This window comes from Elephantulus edwardii, unplaced genomic scaffold (assembly GCF_000299155.1).
Source record: "Elephantulus edwardii isolate Elephantulus edwardi_28Jun2011 unplaced genomic scaffold, EleEdw1.0 scaffold00018, whole genome shotgun sequence".
NCBI lineage: Eukaryota > Metazoa > Chordata > Mammalia > Macroscelidea > Macroscelididae > Elephantulus > Elephantulus edwardii.
Window position 1 is genome coordinate 26,053,552 of NW_006399768.1, and position 12,457 is coordinate 26,066,008.

At 36.6% G+C, this 12,457-nt stretch overlaps 1 protein-coding gene across 1 annotated transcript in view; it reads left to right on the forward strand.

Annotated features, from left to right (window-relative positions):
• Positions 1 to 1,001: 1,001 nt before the first annotated feature.
• The window catches only part of LOC102864800 (coagulation factor XI-like), a 43,783-nt gene continuing 32,327 nt past the window's right edge, over positions 1,002 to 12,457 (forward strand). The window contains exons 1-3 of the mRNA XM_006882283.1: positions 1,002 to 1,180; positions 7,439 to 7,545; positions 9,931 to 10,090. Of these exons, the coding sequence (XP_006882345.1) occupies positions 1,002 to 1,180; positions 7,439 to 7,545; positions 9,931 to 10,090 (446 nt within the window). The remainder of the gene's footprint in view (positions 1,181 to 7,438; positions 7,546 to 9,930; positions 10,091 to 12,457) is intronic.

Below are 12,457 nucleotides of genomic sequence, written 5' to 3' on the forward strand. Positions count from 1 at the left end.
CTCTGGAGTTTTTCTTTACATAATGACATGTTTCAGGCAGTGAGAAACTAGTGAGAAAAGGGACAAGCTGGAGACCTATTTCTCAGCTGGATGGAAAACTAAAGGTATCTTTCTTTAGTAAAAATCACAATGCTATTTTCTCAATTGCACATAAAACACTGAATGTCTCAAAGACACTTACATAACCATAATTCCAACGAGGTAACTGATGTCATTTTATGACGTCCTCCCTAAGTCTGAATATTGGTTATTCTTATTTAAAAGTATTGCTTTCTCTAATTTGCAAGTTTGGACATATACTTTCTTTTTTTAATAGCAGAGTCAATTTTATTTTTATATTATATTGGCTTGAATACAAAATTTGTACACGTTGTATTTCACACTACCCTTCATTCACATTGTGTTTCATTTAATCATTCCCATTCATTGTGGAGTTTTTTTAAATTTTAAATTTATTTTCAGGAAAGTTTACAGAGACTTTGGATTTCTATTCATTAGTTGTTACACTTTCCTCTGCCCATCCATTTCCCACAATTTGCTTTTCTTTTTGAAAAGTAAAAGAAAAAATTCTTTCATTGTTATTTAGTCCCTCCACTCAAGTCCACTCTGTCCACTCCACTATGCTACCTTCATTCTGGACTCCTGTCATAATAATACCTAATCATATATCCCTTTTAGATAGTTCTCTCCCTCATCGGTTTCAATGCAGTATATACTATTTATCCCATCTTTCTCAGTCTCCCTCCAAACCCTATGTCAGTCTTGTTTTATAACAGTAGCACTATGCATTATTTGTCCTTTTGTGACTGAGACATTTCACTCAGCATAATGTCCCCCAGGGTCACCCATTTTGTGTACTATTTCATGAGTTCCTTGTTTTTCAATGTCTCATAGTATTCCATTGTGGACATATACCTTTTTAAGAAATTAAACTCAACTTGATTTGTTATATTGTTCCCAAATGAAATAGATATCTACTAAAATCCAAAATAATATGAGCCATGCATTATATCACAGACTGTGTGACTAAGATGTTCAAAGATACCAGCTTTCAAGGAGGAGATGTAACTACTGTTTTTACACCAAGTGCCAAACACTGCCAAATCCTCTGCACCCATCACCCACGATGTTTGTTCTTCACTTTTATGACTGACTCATCATCTGAAGACCCTAATAAATGGTAAGTGTTAACATTGATATTTAGAAGAAGTAGATTTTACATGATAGTTACATGTTGTTGTTATGATCTGTTGAGTGGTCTGCAACTCATAGTGACCCTATGCACAGCAACTCTGAACCCTGCCGTGAATATAAGACAGTCTCACTGACTCTGACACACCTACTGCCATGGCCCCAGCAACTGTATCAAGCCATCTCATTCAGAGTCTTCCTCTCCTGCACTGTCCCGCCATACTTCTGAGCATGATGTCCTTCTCCAAGAATCATCCCTCCTCGCCATGTACCCAAAGTATGTGAGAGAGAGCTTCAAAATCCTAACCTCCAAGGAAACACTTGGTTTCACCCTCCAAGACAGATCTATTTGTTTTCTTAGTGGTCCATGGTATGCTCAAGATTCTTCTCCAACACCACAACTCAAAGGCATCAGTTCTTCTGTCAGTCTTAGTCATTGTCCAGCTCTCTGAAGCATAGCAAGTAATTGCAAAGACCATGGACTAGATCAGGCACATCTTAGTTTCTAGACTAACATCCTTGTTTTCCAGTACTCTGGAGAGGTCCCTGAAAGCAGAATGTCACAGTGCAATCTGTCTTTTGATTTCCTTAGTCTGGTATCAAGATGTTGATTGTGGAGCTGAGCAAGCTTTAACAACCTCAATCTCTTCTCCATCTAACATGGTGGTGCCAATTAGCCCAGGGGTGAGAATTTTTATCTTCTTGATGTTGAGCGTCAATCCATATTGAAGACTACAGTCCTTCACCTTCTGCTGCAAGCACTTCAGGTCCTTCTCAGTTTCAGCAAGCAAGGTTGTATCGTCTGCATAACATAGGTTGTTGATGAGTCTTCCTCCAATCCTGATGCCACATTCCTCCTCACAAAGCCCAGCTTCCGGAACAATTTGTTCAGCATTTAGATTGAAAAGGTATGAAGACAGGATGCATCCCTGACATACTCCCTTCCTGATTTTAAACCATGCAGTATTACTTGCTCTATTCTGAGGACTGCTTCCTGGTCCAAGTATAGGTTTTCTATAAGCACAATCACATGTTCTGATTCTGGGATTCCCATTCTTCTCAAGGTTAGTTGCAATTTGTTGTGATCCACACAGTCAAATGTCTTTGTGTATTCAAAGAAACACAAATAGACATTCCTCTGGTACTCTTTGCTTTCTGTCAAAATCCATCTGATATTGATACTAATGCCTGTAGTACCATAACCTCTTCTAAATCTTTGTATTTCTGAGAGTCCTCTGTCAATGTACTACTCTTTCAGTCATTTCTGGATAATCTTCAGCAGGATTTTGCTAATGTGTGATATAGTGATATCATTTAATAATTTGCATACTCTTCCAGGTCACCTTTTTTTTTTACTTGAAATAAATATGAATTTCTTTCAGTCAGTTGGTTAGATAGTTGTCCTGTAGATTTCTTCCACAACCTGGAGAGCCCGTCCAGGGTAGCATCTGTTTGCTGAAATATAGCAATTGATATTTCATAAATTTCTGGGGTTTTATTTTTGCCAAGTCCTTCAGAAGCATCTGCACTTCCTCCTTTAACACCATTTTCTCTTGATCATATGTTATTTATTTAAATTCTTCCGTGTCAGCCGTTCTTTTTGGTATAGTCACTCTGTATCCTCCTTTCACCTTCTTTTAATGCTTCCTGGATTATTCAATATTCTGCCCATAGCATCCTTAAGTATTGCAACTTGTGGCTTGAATTTGTTCTTCAGTTCCTTCAACTCAAGAAATTCCATGCAATTTGGCTCTTTTGATTTTCTCACTCCAGCACTTTGCACATTTCATTGAAATACTTTGCTTTGTCTTCCTGAGCTGCACTTTGAAATCTTCTACTATTTAGTTCCTTAACTTCTTGATTTATTCCCTTGTCTTTGGCTTCTCAGTGCTGTAGTGCAATATTCTGAGTCTCTTCTGACATCCATTTGGGTCTTTTCTTTTTCCTCCTTCTTTGTAGTGATCTTTTGCATTCTCCAAGGATATTGTGTTCTTTTTATACAGTTCTCTCCCTCATCTGTTTCAATGCCGTGTACATTATTTATCTCATCTTTTCTTAGTTTCCCCCAACTCCCATATCAGTACTATTATATAACAGTGGTGTTATACAGTATTTGTCTTTTTTTTGACTGAGATATTTCACTCAGCATAATGTCCTCCAGGGTCACTAGTTTTATATAATATTTTATGAGTTCTTTATTTTTCAATGCTGCATAATATTCCATCAGATGAATACAACACAGCTTCTCTATCCATTTGTTTGTTAGCGGGTACTTGGGCTGTTTTAACTCATTCCTATTGTGAACAAAGCAACAATAAACATGGGTGTGCATATATCTGCTCAGGTGGCAGTTCTGGTTTCTTTAGGGTATATTCCCAGTAGTGGAATTACTGGGTCAAATTGTATTTCTATTTCCAACTTTTTGAGAAAGCGCCACAGACTTCCATAGTGATTGCTCCATTTTACACTCCCACCAACGGTGAATAAGGGTTCAGTCTCTCCACAATCTCTCCAGAATTTGTTGCTTGCTACTCTGTTAAATTTTGCTATTCTTACTGGGGTAAGATGATATCTCACCGTTGTTATGATTTGCATCTCTCTTTGAGCTAGGGATTTCTAATATTTCTTCATGTGTTTGTTCGCCATTTGAATGTCTTCTTTGGTGAAGTATCTATTCATATCCTGTGCTCATTTTTCAACTGGGTTGTTTGGTATCCTTTTTCTAATATTATCTTAAAAATTTTTATCAATTGAAGTAATAATTAGAATGAACATTTTTTTTTGCAGAATCTTAAATATTTAATCTATCAAAATGCACAGCCATTAACAGTAGTTAATTCAGCTCACTCATCCAGATTTGCTAGTCTAATTTTGCCTTGAGGCATTCTGGAAAGTGAAAGCCTTCTAATGACTTTTTGTTATTGTCCTTATTGTTGTTGATTGCCTTTGAGTCAAACAAGACTCATAGCAACCCTGTGAGCAAAAAGCCTGAAGCCCCTCTACAACTATTGACGTTTATCAAAGTTCATAGAGTTACTGGAGATTTGCCTTTTAGTTGGAATACTTCCAGCACTTTCTTAAGTGTCTCTGTCTCTTGTTTTGTAGTGCATCACATTTATCTGTATAGTGACTCTTCAAGTGCTTCTCTAAATGTGATGTGTGTTCTTCTACCGTACTGGTATTGCAAATTTTGCATGTATTTTTGTCTTCAGTCTTGAAAAGTTCTTGGCATAGGTATTTTCCCAGTTCATCATTCCCATTTTAATTATTTCCTTTTGTGTGGATCCACAATCAGCACCTATTTGTAGCAGTATCAAGAAATCAAATGGTGTATAACAGTTAGCAAATCTTCTGTGAAGGACTTCTGTAAAATGCTTGCCCAGTAAAATACTCTGTAAAATGTAAAATGTTCTGTAAAATGCTGAGCTCTTTCTGCGTGAGGTGGAGGTTAAGCTTTGCCCACAATGGGTTTCTCTTCCCAACCTTGTTGCTAATTTTTCATGGATGATATTCTTAATATCTTCCCACAGCTTCTCTGGTATTTATTTATTATTGTTCAAGGCCTCAAACCTGTTCTTGGATTGGTTTTTAAATTCAGGAGGGATAGACTCAAGATCAAAGTTTGATTACTGCAAATGTGATTTAACTTTCCTTAGCTTTAATTTGAACTTGCATATGGGTAGTTCCTGGTCTGTCCCACAATCAGCACTTGCTCTGGTTTTCACTGCTGATACTGAACTTCTTCAACAATTCCTTCCACAGATATAATCAATCTGATTGCCCAGCATACTATCAGGTGAAATCTGTGTGTATAGTCTGTTTTTAGGTTTCTTATAAAAGTTATTTGCAATTAATAAATCATTCATTGTACAGAATTCTATTATTCTATCTCCAGCCTCATTTTTGTCACCAAGTCCATGTTTTCCAAATACTGATCCTTCATCCTGGTTTCCAAATTTTGCATTCCAGTCTCTCATTATTATTAATGCATGTTGATGACAAGTTTGATCAATTTCTGACTGCTGAAGTTGGTAGAAATAATATATTTCCGTCTTTTTAGCTCTAGTTCTTGGTGCATAAATGTGAATGATAGTGATATTAAAAGGTCTTCCTTGTATGTGTATGGATATTATCCTGTCACAGATTATACTTCATGATGGATCTAGAAACTATCTTTTCAACTATGAAAATGATCCCATTTTGTTGTCATCATTTCATCTCCAGTGTAGCAGATCATATGATCGTCTGATTGAAAATGTCCCATGCCAATCTATCTCATTTTGCCAATATCTAATATGTCAATATTTATGCATTTCAATTCTTTCTTAACTATGTCCAGTTACCTACTGAAAAAAATTCCATTAACTGTTTTTTTCTATTGATAAACAATTCAGTTGAAAATGAAAAGTTAAATATAACAGGCAGAAGAAAAAGATAAAAGATGGTGTTAAGTAGACTGGGGAAGAATAGATACCATTCTTTCAGTCTTCTCTAGGTCTCACTATCATTAATAAACTTTCTCTTTTCTTTTTCTTCTTTTCTTGTAATTTGGGTTTTTTTTAATTCATTCATTGTTGCATTTTATTCCCTCCCTTCCCTTCTGTCCAGTCCACCTTGCAATGTACCTCTTGTTCCAGGTTGTTGATTTATATATAAATGTGCAGAATCTAACTCTTTCATTGCATTTTCAAGGAAGTGACCTTTCAGATGTAAAAACCAAGCCTTATTGCCACAGGTTTGAACTAACAATAATTTCCTTAGTCTATGTGGGTTACCCGTGGACTCCTACTTGTTTGAGATATAGATGCATCAAGAAGGATTTAGGTGAAGTAGCATGATGTTTTGAAATAATTTAAAAATCAATTTCATTTATTTAATTTTTGTTGAATTATTTTTAAAATAATTTGAAATAACTTCAAAACATCATGTCACTTCACCTAAATCCTTCTTCATGAATTCTTCTTCATAAAATTAATAAGAAATTTAACAGGAATTCCTTATATAATTTAAATTATACCAAAATGCAATGAATAGCCATTAAAAGAATTACTATGAAATTCACGAATTGCATATAGTTGTTTTGTTCAGGCCATGTCTTTCTGATTACTAGCTATGTATCTGAGACCTGGAAAATAAACAAGGATGACAGAAAAAGAATTGATGTCTTTGAGCTGAGGTGTTGGAGAAGAGCACTGAAGATCCAGGAGCACTGAACATGGATGGCCAAGAGAATGAATAGATGTGTCATGGAAAGGGTGCAGTCAGAGTGATTTTTGGAGGCAAGAATGATGAGGCTCCGCCTCATATACTTTGGACATGTTGTTAGGAGATGCTATTCCTTGGAAAGGGACATGATATTGGGAAGGGTGGAGGGTCAGCAAAGGAGAGGAAGACCCTCAACCAGGTGGATTGACATACGGTGACCACTGCGATGGACTTTTATGTGTCAGGAAGTGTGAGGATGGCACAGAACAGAACAGCGTTCAGATCTTTTGTTCATAGGGTCTCTATAAGTTATGCTCAACTCAATAGCACCTAACAACAACAACAGTCATTTTTTAAAATTTTCAGAACATCCATCTATATTTTTGTTTCTATGACATTAACATGGAAGGTTATAAACCAACTCTTACAGACTGTCCCACATTTGTGTCTGATTATTTTAAAAATTTTATTCTCCATTTACTGTATTTCCTATAAATTTGACTTCAATGGTTCCCAAAAATTTTGAGAATGAATAAGAGAGCATTCCCAGGTCAAATATTTCTGAATCTGTCAACACATATTCAAGGTTGTCCTAGTTCAAACCGTAGACCTTTCGGTTAGTAGCTCAACACTTTACCTCCTATGTGCCCCAACATTAATAAAACCCTAGACTCATGAACAGGAGTTGGAAAATTTCCTTTGAATGAGAGAAAAACAGAGATGCTATATAAGTACCTACATAATTTATATAATGGTCTAAAATGCACTGTACAGCTGTACAAAATAAGCAGTGAGTTGTATAGTGTTAGTTTACTTTTTGTTTGTTTTTCAAGAGAGGGTGGTAAACATGTTTTACTTTTTTTTAGTGTAGGGAATTGTTATGAAAAACAAAGTCACAATATTGCTAAGAAAATGGTTGTGTTGACATGAGATACAGTAGTTTATTTCCTTCTCTATAACTATCTTTACTGACTTTTCTGCTCATGCTTTTAAACCATATGTTACAACCCAGTAATATTAAATTTTTTTTTTAATAAAATAGGTTCACTTGTGTCCTGAAAGACAGTGTCACTGCAACACTGCCAAAGATCAACATGTCAGGAGCAATATCTGGATATTCTTTCAAACAATGCCCACACCAAATAAGTGGTAAGAATCTTTCTATAAATTAATAAATACTTGTTATTTCAGGGGGAGAAAGATGGACAACCTCCATCTGTGCAATATACTGCCTCTGAAAACCTGCTGAAGGGTCCGTTATGAGGTGATCCTAACTCAATGGTATATAACGACAACAACAACGACAGTGATTGAGATGTATAGTTATATTCTGTTTTATGATTATAACCCCAAATCCTGCTGTGTGAAAATAAACTCTTCAAATGTAGAACCATTTCAGAAAGTAGCATATGATTGGGAATCAATGCTAATGAAGGAAAAAGTCCAAGCTGCACTGAAGACATTGGCAAAATATAAGGCTCTGGGAATTGAAAGGATACCAGTTGGTATGTTTCAATAAACAAATACAACTTTAGACATGCTCATCTGTTTGTGCCAGGAAATTTGGAAGACAGCTGCCCAATTAGTTGATGGAAAGATATCTGTATTTGTTCCCATTCATAAGAAAAACGATCTAAAAGAAAATGGAAATTTTAGAACAGTATCAGATGGATCCTGGTTGAAAGCAAAAAATACCAGAAGAATGCCTATTTGTTATTTATTTATTATGCAAGATCCATCTGACATCAGCAGAGATATCACTGGCTCCAGGGCCTCTTCTAAATCCAGCTTGAATTTTTGGCAGTTCCTTGTCTATATACTGTTCCAGCCATTTTTAAAAATCATTAACAAGACTTTACTTCCATGTGATAGTAATGATATTGTTTCAAACTTTCCACATTCTGTTACCTCATGTTTGAGAGGTTGGACTATATGAAATGAATGCTGTATCAGAATTGGGGGAAGATTCATCAACCTTTTTTTATGTAAATGACAACCTTGCTTGCCCAAAATGAGTAGGATCTGAGTCACTGATCGCAGAAGGTCAAATACTACAGCTTTCAGTATGGATTACATCTCAACATCAAGAAAGCCAAAGTCTTTACCACTGAGCCAATTGGAAACATGATAGATACAGAGACGACTGAAGTGGTTAACAATTTCATCTTACTTGGCTCTACAATCAACACCCTTGGCAACAGCAGTCAAGAAATCAAATGCCATGTTGGAATGAGGTGAGATCAGCTACCAGGGACTTTTCATAGGTACTAAATAGCAGCAATGTCAGTTTGAAGACCAAAGTGAATCTGATACAAGCCATGGTCTTTTCCATTGAATCTAAAAGTAGGAAATGAGTAACAATGACAGTGGAAGAATTGATGCCTTTGAGCACTGATGTTAGAGAAGAGTACCAAACATTCTATGACTGTCAAAAAAAAAATAATGTTTTGGAGAAGTTGCAGTCAGGGTACTTCTTAGAGGGAAGGATGATGAAATTCTATTTCACATACTTTAGACATATTGTTAGGAGAGGCCAGTTCTTAGAAAAGGATATCATTCTTGGATTGGTGGAGAGTCAGTGAAAGAAAGGAAGAACCTCAGTGATATGCATTGACATAGTGTCTGTGGCAATGAACTTGAGTATATCAGGCATAGTGAGCACGACACAGAATAGATCAGGATTTAAATCTGCTCTTCATAGGGTCACTATAAGTTGTGGTAGACTTGGTGGCACCTAAAAACAACAACAATGAAGTCATTGAAGAGCTCTGATGGTGTTGTCCCTTGGGCTTGTGCTGATAACCCAAAGGTGGCAACTCTTTGGCAGTTTAAATGCACCAGAGAAAGATAATCTCCTCTCATTCACTATAGAGCCTCCAAAAATTTGCTGTAGCATCAACTATGAGTTCATTCCAACTCAATGTAAATGATGATTTTTTTTTTTTACAATTGAAGGGAGTAATTTTAACTAAACTAAAACAATAACACTCAATACCTTTTTCTAACACACACACACACACACACACACACACACACACACACACATCTATGCATTGTAGTTCACACAATTAATTTGCCTTATAGAATGTTATCTCTTACTACCTCAGTTCTCATTTGCTTATTTTCCCTCATCTTCCAAATGCGAAGTTTTATTTGAAATTCTTTATTAAACATATCAATTCAAATCAGATGGAACAAATGTGTTTTGCTAACATTTAACTTAAGATAAAAGAAATATTTTGATAGCTAAATTAGAGAGTCAGTCAGTGGAATGAAAGTGAACAGAGAGGGCAGGACAGAAAATCAAAACAAGAATGAACAAGTCTAATATTGTTGCTTAGGATGAAAGATCTTGGCCTCCTTTACTACTTTCATATGAGAACAAGATTTAAGCAGATTAAAATAAAATGAACGGAGGTCTTTCTGAGGAAGAGAGGACGAGTTAAAAGGATATATCAAGAGGAATATTTGCTGAGGTAAACATTTGAAAGTTGCTCCAGGAAGTGAACTGTATTTTTTTATTATTGTTTATAGCTTGCAACAAAGATGCTTATGTGAATCTAGACATGAAGGGTATGAACTATAAGAGCTCTATTACCACTTCTGCTCAGGAATGTCAAGAGAGATGCACAAATGACATCCATTGTCACTTTTTCACATATGCCACAGAGAAGTTTCCCAGCTTGCAGCATCGGTGAGTAGGCTGTAAACCTAGGTGATTCTGAAAGTACCCCCTAAAGGTATCCAGTAAAAAACTAAAATAGTGACTCATTAAAAAGAAATTTTAATCCACTTCTTGTTAAAATATATAATTTAAATCCTAAAATATTTTTCTATCCTTGCTATACACAGATAGTTTTTATCACAAAGAAATCTTGAAAGCCAAGTTTTGCTTTGAATATATGGCATTTTATAGTAAGGAGTCTTTTAATGAACTGTTATCATAAAAATAATCCATTTGCTAGCTAACATCAAAATCGCTCTACTTTAAAATGGATATTTTTGTTTGTTATAATTTTTTTCTCTTATTTATTCATTGTTGCACATTTTCCCCCTTCCTCCCTCCCAGCCCACCCCTCAATGCACCCCTTGTTCCAGATGTTCTCATACATAAAATACACAGTCATATAATGCAGTGAAAATGGAAATGTTTTAAGCCATTTAATTGGTCTGATTATAACCTAAGACTTTCTACTTTAGAGTAAAATGAAAAGCATAGATATATAGGTAGATAAATAGATGATAGAGATATATGGATAGATAGCTATAGAGAGATAAAGAGATGGAGATAGATATAAACAGATACAGACACAGAGATATCTATGTAGCAATATCTATTTCTGTATCTCTCTACTCAATTCATTGCTGTTAAGTCAGAACTGATCCATAGCTGACCTTCCAGTAGATAAATGAAAATGTAACAAAATCTATCAAATAGGTATGGAGACAGGACACATCCCTGTCATACACCCTTCCCAAATTTGAACCATGCAGTGTTTCCTTGCTCTATTCTGACGACTGCCTCTTGGTCCAAGTATAGGTTTCGCATCAGAACTATCAAGTGTTCTGGGATTCCCATTCTTCTCAGAGTCAGCCACAGTTTGTTATGATCCACACAGTCAAACACCTTTGCATAATCAATGAAGCACAGATAGACATTCCACTGGTATTCCCTTCTTTCAGCTAAGATCCATCTAACATCAGCTACAATATTCTTAGTACCACAACCCATTCTAAACCCAGCCTAGACTTCTGGAAGTTCTCTGCTGATGTGCTGTTCCAGTCGTTTTTGGATAATCTTCAGTAGAATCTTGCTTGCATGTGCAATCAATGATATTGTTCTATAGTTTCCACACTCTGTTGGGTCACCCTTCTTTGGACTGGTCCTTGGAGAGGGACATCATGCTTGGTAGGGTGGAGGGACAGCACAGGAGGGGAAGGCCCTCTCTGAGGTAGATTGAATCAGAGACTGGGGTAATTGGGATGGGTGGGTGTGTCAGAGACAGTTCAATTGGCACAGAACAGAGCAGAGTTAGGGCTGTTGTACATAGGGTCGCTTTGAGTCCCAAGCGACTCAACGGCACATAATAACAACAACAACTATCAAATAGCAGAGCCAACAGGAGACAATGCTTTGTAAGCTTCTAAATCATGATAACAACCCTGAGAGAAGGCATTGCTGGTTCCAGAATTTGGGGACCATAGTATTGGGTGACATCCAGGGCAATTGGCATTACCAAGTTCACAATGTTCTGTATCCTACAATAGTGAGTAGACACTTGGGTCTTAAAAGCTTGCCAGCAGCCATATAAAGTACTAGTGTTGGTCTTTGCGCTGAACAAAGAGGAAAGGAGAGCAAACTGTTCTGAAACTATGAGCCCCAAAGACTAATGTACCATGAAAACCTCCACGTTCATGATCCAGAGACCACAAGAACCACATGGTGCCCACATACCACAGCTGAGTATTCTAAAAGGGATCACAGCAGAAAAGCCTGAATAGAGTTGGAGAAATAACGAAACAAAACTCAAAATTATAAAAATGGCCAGGCTAACCGGTCGTATAAAAACTTGTGGAACTCCTGAGACTCCATAGTCATCTTTTGAACCTAAAACAAAACTCATCCCATGGCTCAGCTTTCAACCAAACAACTGGCCTATGATAGAGTGACGAAGAACATCACCAAGGCACTGACTCTTTAAAAGAGTCAACTATATAGGGTCAAAAGAGCAGCATTTTCCCCAACAAAAATCACTGAAGGCAGAAAAGAGTAGAATAGTGAAATTAATGAAATGAGAATTGCAGAGAGGAAGTTGTTGTTGCTGTTGTTATGTGCTGTTGAGTCACCTGCAACTCAGTAACTCTATGTACAACAGCTCTGAAGCCTCCCCTATCCTGAGCCAATCTCACTGACTCTGACACACCTACCCCACTGCCCCAGGTCTTCCTCTCCTGTCCTTCACTTAGGTCCCTTCTGGCCATGTGCTCAAAATATGTGAGATGGAACTTCAAATTCCTAGCCTCCAAAGAGAAACTTGGTTTCACCTTTTCTTTTTTTTTT